This window comes from Zootoca vivipara, chromosome 8 (genome assembly GCF_963506605.1).
Source record: "Zootoca vivipara chromosome 8, rZooViv1.1, whole genome shotgun sequence".
NCBI classification, from domain to species: domain Eukaryota; kingdom Metazoa; phylum Chordata; class Lepidosauria; order Squamata; family Lacertidae; genus Zootoca; species Zootoca vivipara.
In genome coordinates this window covers 56,881,782-56,898,861 of record NC_083283.1, presented here as the reverse complement: position 1 = coordinate 56,898,861, position 17,080 = coordinate 56,881,782, and the positions used below count along the sequence as shown (strand labels likewise).

At 47.2% G+C, this 17,080-nt stretch overlaps 1 protein-coding gene across 3 annotated transcripts in view; it reads left to right on the top strand.

Moving 5' to 3' along the window:
- Positions 1-17,080, top strand: part of SLC66A2 (solute carrier family 66 member 2) — a 61,565-nt gene that overhangs the window by 34,627 nt on the left and 9,858 nt on the right. For 2 of the 3 annotated variants that reach the window (XM_035125804.2, XM_035125802.2), the window contains one exon: positions 109-325. In XM_035125804.2, coding sequence (XP_034981695.1) covers positions 109-325 — 217 coding nt within the window. Of the gene's footprint in view, positions 1-108; positions 5,261-17,080 lie in introns of all 3 variants that reach the window. The other variant, XR_004693230.2, reaches the window with a different exon arrangement.

The following is a 17,080-nucleotide window of genomic DNA, read 5'->3' as shown; positions in this document are numbered from 1 at the left end:
AGTATTCTAATATTACTTCCCCACCCCCTTATGTCCAAAGACTGTTGATTGAATTTGTTATTTTTGAGCTTTTGTTTATTATTTATAAATATGAACATTGTCTTTCAGATTTTGACTTGTACTATTTCTGGCACTGGAACAAGTTTACAGATTATGTGCAATGTGTTCTGGCTTTCACTGGAGTCGCAGGATACATCACGTACCTTTCTCTTGACTCGACTATCTTTGTTGAAACTCTGGGCTTCCTTGCCGTGTTCACTGAAGCCATGCTGGGCATCCCTCAGCTCTATCGTAACTATCAGAATAGGTCAACGGAAGGAATGAGGTAAGATGGTATGCATGTCTCTTAAAATACTTCAGTCACATTTCTGGCTCTGTTCACACACGTAATTATTTCTCATTGCTTCGGCAGCCTTCCCAGAACTACTTTGATTAAAAGAGGAAAATAACACAACAATTCTCTGGGGAGGTGAGGGGGGGGGAAAGCTGCTTGGAAAGGTGATTTCAAACTGGAAATGGCCAACTCTTCTGCCTCCACTTTTCTTTCTCTGATTTCCCCCTTTCTCTGAGGCAGCTTTTTCCTTTTCTAAAAGGGCCATTTAAAATTTAATATACCTATACCTTCTCCCCTCCCTGGGGTTTCCCATGCAGGACATCCATTTGAAAATCTGTGAGTCCATCAGTGTCCAAATTCAACATTGCAATGTTGAAAAGGAAAAAAGCTGCTTCCAGGAGGGGAGGGTTGATAAGGAGAAGCAAAGTGGAGGCACAGGATATGTGTAGCCTTTCTCTTGTTAGCCATTTCCAGCTTGAAATTGTTTTCCCAAGCAGTTTTAACCTCACCACCACCCTGGGATTTCAAGTGTATAGATGTACCCATGCAAACACACAAATTTGAAAATCTGAGTGCATCAGAGTCCAGTCTGTTTTCTTCTCTACAGCTTCTGGAGTTTTTCTGAAATTCATGAGGACAGGAAGGGAAATAAGCCAAAAGTTAAAAATATGTGAAGTGTATGAGGAATAGTAACTGTCCTGGCCACTGATACTTGTACTGTAGACCTGAGAAGCTTGCCAAGGGAGCTCAGATGGAGTATCTTCCAGTAATTTCATATACTTTTGGAATATATACTAAGCAAAGCCTGCATCACTTATAAAGCAATTCCCCCGCCCCCACTTAGATCTGCATTGCAGTTGCTATTTAATAAGACTTTGGAGCTCTTTTTGGGTGTGGAGTGTGTTGCAGAGCGGAGAATTTAAGCAGAGAAGTTATAATTCTATTAATGACCATTCTAATCTTGACATCCAAGTACTAGAGCTCCCAGAATAGCACATTAGTAACATCTATCAAGTAAAGAATTGCTTAATTTCTATTCATCTCAGGACTTCAGTAAGTCTCCAGTCATTTCTTGTTATAAATGAGTATTTTAATGGAAGTTAATTGTTTTAAAAGAGAGGATTCAATTTATCACTGGTGGTTAGATTATGTTTAATTTCTTTGACATCATCTGATTAAAAACTAGGAAATAAGTGCATCATTTCAGAGTTCCCGGATGTTAACATATTGCAAGAATGTGACATCTGAGAAAAGGAAAGATGATAGTTCATAAAATGGTATTGGTGTCCGAAACTGGGTATCTACTTCTAAAACTTCCTCTTCTTACCAAGTCTTCTCCATCTTTAACTTCTACCACACCCCCTTTAACCGTCCCTTACTCTTCCTTCATAACCACCATATCCTCACCTGCTGCCTTAGCTGCTACTCTTTACCATACTCTTTGTCAGCTCTTCAGTTTTTCCTCTGCTGCAGAGATGGGAAATCTGTGGCCCTCCCAGATGTTGTTGGGCTCCCCATCAGCCCCAGCCAGCATGGCCAGTGGTCAGAGATGCTGGGAGCTGGAGTCCAACAGCATATGGACGGCAATAGGTTCCCCCCATCCTTGTCTAACCATTTTACTCTATCTTCCAAAGTTACTTTGTTTTGTGTGTGTGCTAATCAGCTCACTCGTGACCATGTAGACTATTTTCCAAAACTCCAGAGATCCACTTATTTACACTTTAGGCAACTCTATTGTGGCCATTTGTCCGGTGGTTTTTTGTTTTGTTTTGTTTTGCTTTGTCTTTAAAAAAAGCTGATTAAGATTTGAACTCTACAAAGGTTAATGCAAGGCAAGGGCCTTTTCTTTCTTTTTTAATCACTTCAGGAATGTTCTTTCAAAGAAGAATTGCAAAGAACCAGCCTCATTTAATCACTAAATGCCACATTGGTGTTGATGAATGGATTGCAGTTATGAATGAGATGCACCAGCAGAAGCCGATGAGTCATGGGTCTGAGAGGTTTTTTAATGGTTGTTGGCAGCGCATGCAGGGAAATCTGGTGGCTGAAACTGTCTGCTTTGTTGCTTTTTTATTTTGTTTTGTTACATCAGCATGAAACAGGAGAGCAATTTGAAATATGAACAGTTTTCCGAGTTAGGATGGTTTCTTTCAAGTAGCTTTATGTTCAAGGGAGAGGTGAATGCAATAAGCAGGAACCCCTTTTTTGTTTTCCATTTTTTTTGGAAGGAGATGGGTGTTCCTTTGTAGTTCAGTGGAAGGCTTTGCCTGCAGAAGGTCCCATGTTCAATCCTCAACATTTTCAGTTAGAAAAGGGTAGCGGGTGATGGTCAAGCCCTCTGCCTGAGAATTGGAGAGCCACTGTCAGCCAGAACAGATAATATTTGACTAGAGAGGTCAATGGTTCGACTTTACTCAATGTTAGCAGGAAATGGTGCTTGTTGTGTGAAATTTGAAGAGCATGGTAGCTAATGTGCTGTCCTCCAGATGATGGACTCTACAACTTCTGTCAGCACCAGCCACCATGGCCAGTGCTCCAGGATGATGGGAATTGTACTCCTGTAACATCTGTATGTTACATCTGTATGTATGATAGCATGTTGGTCATTCCTGCTCTAGACAGTGACAAATTTCCCAGTTTTTTTTCATTAGAATATCTTTGGGTTTTTTTGATACCACCTCCCCATTAGGGTTCCATGAGTGGGAGAAAGGTGAGATATAAACATAAGAAAATAAATATTGCTTATATTTATTTGTTTAACCACACACACTTGCAGAATGCCCACCAATTGGAGGAGGCGGTATGTGTGATGAGGGAGGGCGTGCCAACCCCTTTCCCCCCTACCACATCTTCACCACCCCTCTCCAGCTCGCCTCCGAGGCCAGGTCTGGCCCTACTCTTGCATTTTCTCAGTAGCTGCAATTTCACTAGTTGTTAGATGGTCTCACCAGATGAAAGACTGGGCAGTGTGGGAGAAGGGAGGAAGGAGAGGTTGCTGTGCAACTTCACAGGTTTTGAGCTTCCCTTTCCCCACAGTTTCATTTGATGCTTTGGAGCAGTGCACTTGGAAGAGAGCTTGTATATGTGCCTGCATGCTCCATCTAGGAGCAACTGTGGCTCCAGGGGACATCTCCCTGTGATTGTCCCTCTGTGTGTGGGAAGGCCAGACCAGAACCAAGAAGCTGGAGCTGGTGCTGCTTGGATAAACAATCCAGGCTGTGCTTTCACTTGCTGGTCTTCTAGCTCTTCAGCCAGGCAGCAGCAGCAGCTTCAGGGTCTGGTCCTTTGGAGTTTCGGCACCCCATGGCAACTCAAAGAAACTCTTGAAAGTGGCCCTGTTGTTCCTCTACCCTTCAGTCATGTTGAACAATTTTGGGGTCAGCACGCATCACAATCTCTAAACAAATTACTGCTTTCAACTTATCACCTTATTGGTAACATTAAGCGGGATTTAGCACTACAAGGAGATTGATGAATGCAAGTGCATTGTGGGAAGCTCCTTATGTCTGATGACGGCCATGGGAGAAGAGATAAACAGTAGAGGAGAACACCATTTATGGAGTTTTATATGTCCCTGGCGTTAAATGTACCAAAGCTTTCTCTTGCTGAAGGGTGTGATTAAGACACAAAAATTAACTAAGGATATTTTCACTAGCTCTCGTGTGGAACACTTGTATTTTAAGACCATTGATTCAGGCTATGGGGAGTATTAAAGTTATAATAGGAAAACTTTAATATATATTTATATTTACAAGAGAGAGAGAGGGAGAGACTTCATATTCTACTGTAATTGAAAACCTCCTAATATTTAAATAGCATGGACAGACCACGGAGAGAATATAATAAGACAAAGATATGAATCATTGGCATGGTACCAGCTAAAATGAACTTGGGGTTTAAATATTTTATTACCACTATAAATTCATATGTTCTTGAGGGGATTGCAAGAAGAAGGATTAAATAAATTTATATTTAATAATAGTGGGTTCTGCTGTGACCCTCAGCCTGCAAGAATTGTTCCCCAAAGCAATAATAATCTCTCATTAAATTGTTTGTAGAATTCATATTAGAAATAAGTAGAACACTATTGCACTTGGTGTTCTCAATTGTCTCTATGAATAAAAAGGTAAACAACCAGCGTTTGTTTATGTGCACCGTGGCCTGGTGTTTAGGGTGCAGAGTCTTACAACTCATCCATTTTCAGGGCCCCTGTTCCCAAATAGTGTTGCTCTCCTGCAGTCATAGGGAGATATGACTTAAGTGACTGCATATAGATGTAAAATAGCATTGAGTGCAGTGTAGTGCCTTGCAGCACCCCACGGTTTGCCAGGGGGCTGTGGCACAGTCACACAGTGCTGCTCTGTGGTAATCAAACCACTGAAATGCAGTGCTTCTGACCCCAGTGTGTAGAGATGATTCAGAAGAATGCCTTTGGCCAACAATGCATGGAGAATACTGGAGAATACTGTGAACAGCAGCATCAAAAGAGATCTGCAAGATTAACAGGGTCACATTCCCTCTGCCTCTCTCACAGAGGTGGGCATCCATTAGGGCAATTCTGTCTCCAAACCAGGCCTCAGACCTGATTGAAATGGCTCCAGATAATCAGTTCCCTCCAACAGTTTCTGCAGCTTAATACACACCCTCTTATGCACCTTGCACAGAAAGGGACATTAGTTGGAATAAACCTCTGGTTCCTTGGAATAAAATGCCAGGTCTATTCTGTGGATTCACCCAGTTTATCAGTGGTGGGGTGGGGGTAGCTTTAAGAAGTCACAATAGGCAAGTAAGCCATCCTGCTACAAGTGTCTTGTCCACATTCTCAGGCCTTGAAAATTGAAACTGGTGCCATAAAATAGGACGAGACAGTGCATTGGATGCCTCATCAGATACTATTTCAGCAGTGATGAACAGATTTCCATGGAGGTGAGCAATTTTGTCTTCAGAATGCTTTGCAGAGTTGTCACAGCGAGCTGCTGATGGCCCGTAAACCCCAAACCACTCAAAAAAGTTCAGCTGGATAATTATCTGAAGATGTGATGGATGTAGCAATGTAAGCTTTTCTTTTTCTGCCCTCACCACCACTTAGTAGACACAATTAGTGTGTGTCCGGATGTCATCATGACAGGTCTTGTGCCTGTGTCATTGTTTGGAGCTCTCTGACGTATCAGGAAGCTTCACAGCATTGGGAATGGGAACTTGGGTGCAATTGTGTTGATGGCTTCACGTCTTGTGCTATTCCATGGGCAAGATTGCTGACTCTGCTACCAGATACCCCCACCCTCCAAAAAAAAGAGCATTTGGGTATCCATTAGATTCAACATGTATCTGCTTGGGAGAACTGGTGCCATGATACCAAAATTCACAATATATTGTTCTGATCATAACAACAGGGTAATATATATGTGTGTATGCACACACAGAGAGAGAAGATCTAGAAGCCATCTGTGTTCGTGAAGCAGCTATTGCCTGTAGGCCTGCTTTATGCACTATCCTTGGAATAAGGCTGCTTCTGGAATATAACCCTGTGGGCTGAGCTGCTAATGTGAATCTAGCAACACCAAGGAAACACACTGCAAATGAGAAAATGCCCTGGTATCCTTAGAATCTGTGTGCCACACATGTGCTGCTTGATGCCAGTGTTTAACCACCCAGAGAGATGTCGACGTGGGTAGGTTCTTGCTGACTTCTGCTTCTCTGTGATTGGTAGATGAATTTGACCTTAATTCCCACCCACTCTGAGGCAAGTCCATCAATGGTAAACACATTCCAAGTTGATGTAGTTGTTTCTTGAGCATGACATAGATTTCACTCTGGATCATCTTTCTCTACTGCAAAACTTCTATCATATGTTCTTACTGAAGGGCTGCGTATAACCCCCCCCCAAAAAAAGGTATGTTGTAATAAACCACTGATATTATGTTATCCACTCACTCAGGGATATGGTTTCTGCTTCATGCCAATGTTCTAAAAATAACCGCCAGAGCTCTTCCTTCCCAATTCCGGTCAACTGGTTTTTGTGATAGACGAGGGCTGGACATACTCCTTCCTCTTGAGATTGTCAGTGTTGCTGTAATGCCAGAGAGATTGCTGCAAAGTGACATAAGAAATTCCTTCCTGAGGTTGTGCACATCGGCATGCCGGAATGAGTTTCAAATTTAGAACTCTTAATGGTTGACCAACTTTTGCATCCCGTCAGCCTTTAAAGAGGGGTGATTACCTGCTCATTCAGGAATTCCATATTTTTAGGGTGCAATCTGATGTGAAATTGTCATAAGCTGCCAGTGCTTTTAAAAATGTCCCCATTAATAAAAGCACTGTTTGGAAGCTTGGGACATGGATTGCATTATTATTACCAATCTGGAATTTTGATTGCCATTAAATTCCCAACAGCTTCTTTGATTTCATGGCTTGCATTTTCATTTAACTAGCTTCCTTGCTGTCTGTTTTTAATTCATGTTGTGAGCCATCTTGGGGCTCTGCACTGGGAGAAAGCTGGGAGATAGATAGATAGATAGATAGATAGATAGATAGATAGATAGATAGATAGATAGATAGATAGAGCAAGCAAACTGTCACAGTGGCCGGAGTGGACTACTTCAGAGTAACGACGCTACGCAGCTCTGCATTTTATTCTTTTATTGGTGCTGCGTATTTACAGTGCTCAAGTCATTGCTATTTACACGGAGCGATGTTGTCAGTCGGTTTCAGAACCTCCTAATGGCTTTTGGCGCGTCTTTCTCCAACACAAAAGCTTTGGCAGACCCATCCTCTTGCCCCTCCTCTTCCTGCGTAATTCTGGAGTTGGGGGGATGGGTCTTCCCCCCTTACTTGCCCCTTCCTGTCCCACCTGGGACCCTGGCTCCTCTACCTTGCCTGAGCCTCGGACACGACTTCCTGCTTCCCCACTGGAATCGGAACTCTCCCTGCTTTCCCCTTTGCTCGGGGACGGGCTTGAACTCAGGAGGGGAGGGACTTCGCGATATCCCCTGTCCCTCACATCCACCCCCCTCCCAAGCTCTCCTTCACCCCTCCCCAGGCCCCCCCCATGTGTCGGTGACGACTGGAAGCCTAAAAACTCGGTGCTCTCCGAGCCCGTTGGTGTGAACACCTCCCCCCAGTCCTGCGAGCCCCCCCCTTCCGCCTGGGAGGACGGGAATCCCAAAAAGTCCGTGGCGTCCGAGCTGGTGGGGGTAAAAATGTTTTGCCAATCTGCTCCTTCCTCTGACTGGGTGGATCTCGGCGACACCCATACCTCATCCTCTGGTTCCTCAAACTCCGCTTCCCAGCGCCATGGTGAGCTGTTCTCCCGTGCCTCCTCCTCCTCCCCCTCCCTTTCCATGTGCCAGGGCTTGGGTCTGTGGGGAAAGAGGGCGTGAAATTCTTCCACCAAGAATTCCTCCTGTATCTGAGTGGCGGGAACCCATTCATTCTGGGACGGTGGAGCATCCTCCCATGCCATGAGGTACTCCAGGCCCCCCACCCCCCACCTTGAATCCAGGATGGCCGTGGCCTCATTGAGTTGCTCCCTGCTTTCCCTCTCCCCCCCTCCCTCGGGGGTTTGTTCGCTGTCTCGGAGCCTGCTGCTTTCCCTGTACGGCGACAGCAGCGATCTATGAAACACTGGATGCACCCTCATGTCCTCTGGCAGTGCCAGCCTGTATGCCACCGGGTTGACCTGTTGCGTGACCGTGAAGGGGCCCCGCCATTTGGGTGCCAGCTCTTTGCACCTCCCTCTGGTGGGAAGGCCCTCCGAGGACAACCACACCTTGTCCCCCACCCTGATGACCTCCCCTTGTCGCCTGTGGCGATCTGCCCCCTTTTTGTACGCTTCCTTGGCCCTCTCCAAGTGTTCTCTGAGCTGCTGGTGCACCGTCTCCAGTTCCTCTGCCCAATCCTCAGCCTGTGGGCCCTCCTCCTCCTCCTCCCTCTCCCTCTCTGGGAAAGATCTGAGGTCGCGCCCGTAATTGGCCTTAAAGGGCGACACCCCTGTGGAGACGTGCACTGCATTGTTGTAGGCAAATTCTGCTAGTGGCAAGCGATCCACCCAGTCCGTTTGCCGCTGGCTGACGTAGCATCTCAGGTACTGCTGCAGAATGGCGTTGACCCTCTCCGCTTGTCCGTTGGTCTGCGGGTGTCTAGCCGTCGACAAGCTGACCTCCACCTGCAGGAGGTTCATGAGCCGCCGCCAGAACCTGGAAACAAATTGGCGGCCACGATCCGAAATAACCCTTAAAGGTAATCCATGCAGTCTGAAAACGTGATCAACAAACAGTTTGGCTGTCTCTTCTGCCGAGACTGCCCTGGCACACGGTATAAAGTGACACATTTTGGACATGAGGTCCACCACCACCAACACTGCAGTCTTACCCCTGGACGAAGGCAGATCTGTGATGAAGTCCATGGACACCACTTCCCACGGCCTGTGTGGTGTGGCTAAGGGCTCCAGCAACCCTGGTGGCGCTGCTCTGACCACCTTCGCCCGCTGGCAGGTGGTACAGCCCCTTACATAGTCTCGAACATCTTCCCTCACCCCTGGCCACCAGAAGTGTCTCATGACTAGGTGAGTGGTCTTGTCCCTTCCAAAATGCCCCGCTGTAGGGTTGTCGTGCATCTGCTTGAGGACCGTACGTCGAAGCTGGGTGGTGGGTAGGTACAGCGCACCCTTGTAGAAAAGCAGCCCTCTGCGTTCTGCAAAGTCTTTTGCCTGCTCCCTCCCCCCTCTCAGTTCTCTGAAGATGCGGTTGGCAAATTCATCCGCTGCCGTCAGTGCTGTGAGTTCTGCCTCGCTCACCACTGCTGCTCCGCAGGACCATGCCGACGGGGGGAAAATGTGCCTTGGGGCTGGTGGCGCCTCCTCCTCCATGTACTCTGGCTTGCGGGAGAGGGCATCCGCCCTGACATTCTGCTCTCCTGGGATGTAGTGTATGGAGAAGTTGAAGTTCGAGAAGAACTCCGCCCACCGTATCTGCCGCTGGTTGAGCACCCTGGCAGTTCTCCAGAACTCCAGGTTCTTGTGGTCTGTGCACACCTGGATGGGGTGCTTGGCGCCCACCAGGAAGTGTCTCCAGTGCTGGAACGCCGCGTGGATCGCAAGAAGTTCCCGATCAAAAACTGTGTAGTTTCGCTCGGGCTGGGTCAACTTCCTGGAGAAGAAGGCACAGGGTCTCCACTCTCTGTTGGCGTCCAGTTGCAACAAAATGGCGCCCACAGCCTTATCAGAAGCATCTGTTTCAATGCGTAGGGGCGCGTCCTGAACCACGTGGAACAGGTTCTGGTCTGAGGCGAACACCCTCTTGAGGCTTTCGAACGCTGCTTGCGCCTCTGGTGTCCACCTGAACTTCTGCTTGCCTCTCAGGCAGTCAGTGATGGGAGCCGTAACTCGAGAGAAGTTCTTGATGAACTTCCTGTAGAAGTTGGCAAAGCCTAGTAGGCGTTGGGCATCTTTGCGCGTCCTGGGGCTGTGCCAGTCCAGGATGGTCTGCACCTTGTCCTTGTCCATTGCCAGCCCCTTGTCTGACAGCTTGTAGCCCAGGAAGTCCACCTCCTTGGTGTGAAACTTGCACTTCTCCAGCTTCACATACAGGTGGTTCTCCTTCAGGCGCTGCAACACCTCCCTGACGTCCTTCACGTGCTGCACTGGGTCGTTGGAGTAAATAAGGATGTCATCCAGAAAGACCAAGCATTTCCTGAAGAGTAGGGACCCCAGGACGTGGTGCATGAAGGCCTGGAAGCATGCTGAGCCCCCTTGCAACCCGAAGGGCATCACCAGATATTCAAAAGAGCCCAGAGGCGTGAACATCGTGGTTTTCCACTCATCGCCTTCCCGGATCCTGATCAAGTTGTACGCCCCCCTCAGGTCTAGCTTGGTGAAAATCTTGCCCCTGCGTGCCGCTGTCAGGAGATCATCCACTCTGGGCATGGGGAAAGCCACTGGCTCTGTCACCGAATTCAGCCGTCTAAAATCCACCACAAGACGGCGCTGTTGCGTGTCTTTCTTGTCCACCCAGAAGACCGGGCTGCCCCCTGCTGCCTTGCTTTCTCTGATGAACCCCCGCTTGAGGTTCTTGTCGATAAAAGCGCGCAGATCCTCCAGTTCCTGGTCTGACATGGCGTACAGCTTGGCTGGGGGTATAGTTGCCCCAGGCACCAGGTTGATCTGGCAGTCAAAAGGCCTGTGTGGGGGCAGGTGGTCGGACTCCGCTTCACTGAAGACCTCCTGCAGGTCCCAGTATGGTTTGGGTATCGCCTCACCCCCTTTGACGTGCATGGTGGCCACCGTGGCTATCGGAGGCCCCTCCCCTGGTTGGTGCTGCATGCAATGTTCCAGGCAAAAGTCCGATCCAAAAGCGATGCATCTCTGATGCCAACTTATGGAGGGGTCGTGGCGCGCCAGCCAGCTCATGCCCAAAACGATTGGGGGGTCTGAGATGGTGGTGACGTTGAATGCCAGTGTCTCTGAGTGCCTTCCAACCGTCATTCTCATGGGGGGGGTTTGATGAGTGATGGCCCCTCCCAGCAGCTCTCTGCCGTCAATGGTTGCCACGTGCAGAGGAAAATCCAGCTGCAGAAGCTGGATCTGGTGCTCTTCTGCAAAGTTCCTCGAGAAGAAGTTCGCTGACGCCCCACTGTCAATTAAGGCGAGGACTGTCAGGGGATAGCCATTAGGGAGCGTGAGCGTCACTTCTAGAACCACTCCTGCTCTGGGAGGGGTGGGCTGGCTCTGCTCCTCTCTGTGCGGGTGGGTGGGCTGGGGCTGTGGTCTGCTGACTGTGCCTGGCTGCCGCCCCTTGTCTCCTGCAGCCAGGCTTTCCCGTTTCCCTGCTGTGGTGCTGCGTCAGTGGGGGAGGGCACAACCGTTCCCGCCTTTCCTTGCCACTCCCTGCGATGTGGGCAGTCTCTGACGAGATGCTGGGGGGAGTTGCAGAGAAAGCAATTCCCACCCCTTCCCTCCTTGCGTCTTGGCGCCGCTGGGGTTTGAAAAGCCCGCGCGCGCGCGCTATCAATCTGCATGGGTTCCTGGTCCTGCCTGGCCCCAGGCGTGGCTTGAAAGGGTTGTTGAGGGAGTGGCTTCTCCTGCGACCGTGGGAACCAAGCCCGCTTTGCGCGCGTTGCTTGCTTGTCGCTCCATCTGGATTCCTGCCTCACCCCCACCGCCAGAGCCGCTTTGCTCAGTTGATCCATATTACTGGGCTTTGGACCTCTTGAGAGCTCATCCTTCACCTCCTCATGCAACCCCAAGTAAAACGCCGCTTGCAGTGGGGCAGACTCCAGATCCCACCCCAATCTGTGCACCAGCATGGTGAATTTCGCCCAATACGCGCGAACTGTCATATTTCCTTGGCGTAAATTATGAAGTTCCTCCTTAGTCTGGTCCATATGACTATCGGACGAATACATCGTTTTCAAACCTTCTAGAAATAGTTTGACATTCTTCATGCAAGGATTCCTTGTTGCAATTAACGGTCTTAGCCACTCCCTGGCCGCCCCTGTAAGGTGCTCCACAATAAACGCTACTCTGTGCTCATCATCAGGGAACTCATCGTGGTGCAGCTCAAGAGCATACACAATCTCAGTCTCAAAGCCCTGAAACTCCTTCGGGTCTCCATTGAACTTGCTTACTAGGGTCCCGGCTCTCCTTCCTGGCAGCACTTGGACTTGGGGTGCCCCTCCCGCCTTGTTTTTCTCTGCATCCAGCTTGTTTTGGAGGTCTACCGCCACCGCCCTTAAATGCTGCTCTTTTTCCTGGAGCTCTCTCACCTGTTCCGCAAGTTGTAGCCGGTCGTCCTGGACCTTCTTAGTCTCCTCTTTAGCTGCCTTCAATTCTCCCTGCGCCTGCAGCGACAGCTGTTGCAGTTCTAGCTGGGCTTGCTCAGCGATCTGCCGCCACTTCTCCGCCTCTGACACGCTCATCCCGGCAACTCCAAAGTAGCCCAAAAATGATTAGGAGGTTGCTGTCACAGTGGCCGGAGTGGACTACTTCAGAGTAACGACGCTACGCAGCTCTGCATTTTATTCTTTTATTGGTGCTGCGTATTTACAGTGCTCAAGTCATTGCTATTTACACGGAGCGATGTTGTCAGTCGGTTTCAGAACCTCCTAATGGCTTTTGGCGCGTCTTTCTCCAACACAAAAGCTTTGGCAGACCCATCCTCTTGCCCCTCCTCTTCCTGCGTAATTCTGGAGTTGGGGGGATGGGTCTTCCCCCCTTACTTGCCCCTTCCTGTCCCACCTGGGACCCTGGCTCCTCTACCTTGCCTGAGCCTCGGACACGACTTCCTGCTTCCCCACTGGAATCGGAACTCTCCCTGCTTTCCCCTTTGCTCGGGGACGGGCTTGAACTCAGGAGGGGAGGGACTTCGCGATATCCCCTGTCCCTCACACAAACAAATAAATTTATGATGGCACATGTCATAGACTTTCTGCAATAAAGCCATACTAAGAATGCAATCATGTGTTTACTTACAAAAACAGTGAAGTGTCTTTCAGCACTTTGAAAACTAACACATTTATTATAGCATTTTTAGGAGGGTGGGGGTTGCTGCAAGAGCCTTTAAGATTCTGGGCATCTTAATTGCCCAATGAATAACACTTCCACTGATGTTCATGCCATATACTGTATATAGTTGGGGTGTCATTATATTGAGGAAGAGACATGTAGCGTTTTAAAATTTCTGTACTGACTTGTTCGGTGAAAACACTAGAATTTTAGAGAGGAAACTTTATCATTCTTGACCCTCTTTTCTTCTGTTTTCTTAGCAGTATTTGCGTATGTGAAGAAACAGTTGCATTGTGAGCAAAATTGTCACTGTACCTTGTTGTGTAAAGGGTCAACTGTGACAGTTCACTTCTAACCGAAGCCAGAAAAGATACTAAGGCCTAATTCACACTAAGTGATAATCCTTGGTTAAGCATGAACGTTGAGCTTGTGAGTACTTACTGCAAAAATTGCAGCTGCTTTGCTCCTTCCTGACGAAGGACTAAGCAGAAGTAAGCCATGGTTTGTCTTCGTATATCCATACCCAAGCTCATGGTTTTTGTCTCCCAGAGCTACAGATTTGGCTACAGATTAAGTTTTGTCTGTAGTGAGACAAACCTTGAAAGTGGCTTCTTGTTTAACACTAAAGCAAACCACAGCAGGGCTGTGGGTAGCATGATAGCGGCATGATGGTAGCAGGAGCAAACTTGACATGGTTTTTTGTACCCACATGTACACTTGTTCATGCTTAGCCATGATTCAGCTTAGTTTTAACATGTAAACCAGGCCCTGTACATGTGGCAGTCTGCCGAGAAACTACTTAGGCTGGAACATTTTACAAATAGGTGTTTTGTCAACATGCAAGGTTTTCTGTTATGGCAGTTAATAGCAGAATCTAGCTTTTCTGTGGGTCAAGAGAATTGACAAGGGTTAAAATGTGATTGGCCCTTTAGTGGCTATTCTGTTCAGAATTTGTCCTTAGGTGTACACCAGTGAGGAGTCAGAATTCCAGGAAGGACCTGATGATTGGTAAAATTGGTTCTGGCTGGAGGCAGTAGAAGGGTAGGCAAAATATTGTTTGAAGTCTGTCAGTCATGAAAGCAGCAGTTGGTTGGTCAGAGGGTGAAGAGACTGAAAAGACTAAAGATGCAGAAAGTGAGCTCAGAATCCTGATGGCAGAAGCTTAAGGAAGCCACCCAGGAAAGCGAGACTCCGGAGTCAGTTCTCCAGTTTAACTTCTGACTAGTCAGTAGCTGGCTGCAGGAAGACAACTGTAAGACCTTTGTGGCTAAGTCCTTCAGCAGACTTCAGAGGAAAACTGATGCATGTCTGTCAGGTGGACAGCAGCAGTCTCAAGAGAATCATAGAATTTTAGAGTTGGAAGGAACCACAAGGGTCATTTAGTCGAAGCCCAAGAGACAGTAGCAGATTTAAAGCAACAGCAACTTATTTTGAACAGTTATTATACCACATACTATTAAATAACCAATCTGCAAGCAAACAATTTATTATTATTTTATATTATCTTTAATAAACTTGGCATATTTTCCAGTTCTGTTTGTCTCATATCTGCTACTATGTGTAGTAAAAGAAACAAGGTGGAATTAAAATGCATTGATAATTTAAGAGGTTTTATTTAAATTGTATGAGGCAGGGATCCTAAGAGTGTATAAATAGATAATGGGATATTGTACCTACAGATATTAAACACCTAGCAACTAGAAATTGCTAAGCACCCAGAGATATGCAAACCAAATTCCTCCCCATCCCTAGTTAACAGTAGGATTCCTCTACATAATAGGGACTAGAGGTGGTGGTTCTCCACAAAGTGGGGGCAGCTGATGGGAAGACAAAATCCTCCAGACCCAATCCTCCATAATGCATTTCAAGTAGCAAGCAGAAAAGTGTAAGTAATGGTTAAGTGAAAGCTCAAAGTAAAAATACTTGCTCAGGGCAGATGCAAGCTAGCATAAGCAGTCAGACCAGATAGATGACACTAATAATGGTGAGATTTCTCCTGGGAGTCTTATAACTGAGACTAGTAAAACAAACCATTTTGCACAGTGAGATATACCACAGTGTAGTAATGACCCACCTGAGGTCTTAACCCACCAAGAGAGAGGGAGAAAGAGAGAAGTGCTCGAAAGTCATGTATATTTTAGAAATCTAATTCTGTGGCTTGGATTTAAGAAACAATTTGCCATTATCCTGGCAGCAAGCATGTAACTGAAGCAAGACCATTTGTCTGTGTTCACAAACTTGATCCAGAATAACTCCTTTGCCATTTTAGTAGCTGTATGCAGATTCTGTCCTTCTGTCCTAGAAGGACAGATCGTGAAGCTGAGGCTACAATACTTTGGCCACCTCATGAGAAGAGAAGAATCCTTGGAAAAGACCTTGATGTTGGGAAAGATGGAGGGCACTAGGAGAAGGGGACGACAGAGGACGAGATGGTTGGACAGTGTTCTCGAGGCTACGAACATGAGTTTGACCAAACTGCGGGAGGCAGTGGAAGACAGGAGTGCCTGGCGTGCTATGGTCCATGGGATCACGAAGAGTCGGACACGACTAAACGACTAAACAACAACAACATGCAGATTCAGTATGTCTTGCAGCACAGAGTCACAAAAATCCCTATTTGCAAGTTTTCTCTTTGTTATTGAGCTACCCAAGGTACATGTACTTAAGAACTACCGTACCAAGTTGCCTAAATGAAAATTGTATTTGGCAAATTGGTTGAGTGTAAGTCTGGCTTTCCTGACTTTGATCATCATACTTTAGAAGATGGCTTCTATGCCTTGAAAAAAAATGACTGTGGAAATGTTTGAATTGATAATCCATAGGGAGTTTCACATGGTCTCCAGTAAAAGAGGTTTTCTTCCATCTAACATACAATGTGGCCTTCTCAACAACAAACCATGCCCTGTGCTAATTTTCATTTGGCTAAGGGTCGTCTCTGCCTTGATGGCAGAAAGTGAGGAGGAATTAAAGAACCTTTTAATGAGGGTGAAAGAGGAGAGCGCAAAATATGGTCTGAAACTCAACATCAAAAAAACTAAGATCATGGCCACTGGTCCCATCACCTCCCGGCAAATAGAAGGGGAAGAAATGGAGGCAGTGAGAGATTTTACTTTCTTGGGTTCCATGATCACTGCAGATAGTGACAGCAGTCACGAAATCAAAAGGTGCCTGCTTCTGGGGAGAAAAGCAATGACAAACCTAGACAGCAACTTAAAGAGCAGAAACATCACCTTGCTGACAAAGGTCCATATAGTTAAAGCTATGGTTTTCCCAGTAGTGATGTATGGAAGTGAGAGCTGAACCATAAAGAAGGCTGATCGCCGAAGAATTGATGCTTTTGAATTGTGGTGCTGGAGGAGACTTTTGAGAGTCTCATGGACTGCAAGAAGATCAAACCTCTCCATTCTTAAGGAAATCAGCCCTGAGTGCTCACTGGAAGGACAGATCCTGAAGCTGAGGCTCCAATAATTTGGCCACCTCATGAGAAGAGAAGACTTTCTGGAAAAGACCCTGATGTTGGGAAAGATGGAGGGCACAAGGAGAAGGGGACGAAAGAGGATGAGATGGTTAGACAGTGTTCTCGAAGCCACCAACATGAGTCTGACCAAACTTCTGGAGGCAGTGGAAGACAGGAGTGCCTGGCGTGTTCTGGTCCATGGGGTCACAAAGAGTCAGACACGACTAAATGACTAAACAACAACAAGAGTTGTCTAGGCCTAAGCCAGGATGACCCCTCAGATGAAAACCCCAGTGACATGAAGACTGAAGACCTTATGGGATCTCCTGACTCCAGTGCTATCCAGGACACCCCCCAACATCTCTGGAGAAGTGTCGCCAGGCCCATCAGCAGCAGAGGACCCAGAAAGACCCATGAAAGACATTCCCGATTGACCTGCTTCTGCTCTTTCAGCTGTTGAATACTGGCATCAGAAGATGCAGGCACTGACATCCACTGTTCAACTGAGTGTACAGCTCAAGTCCAAAAGAACTAGACTTCTCAAGAGAAAAGGACCTACTTAGAAGCAAACAACCTTGAAGGCTACATAACTCCCCAATGAAGACTGTCAGTTGCTGGAACAACACTGATCATTGGCTCTGTGCACCCAACTTCCTGTTCCTGTTTCCTACTGCCCTCATTGACCCTGGGCCTCGGACCTTTGCTAATACTTTGCTCTTGGAAACGTGCCCACTTTTGCTTTTCATTTCTGCTTTGCCTCTAAATCATGCTATCTGATGGCACCCACTTT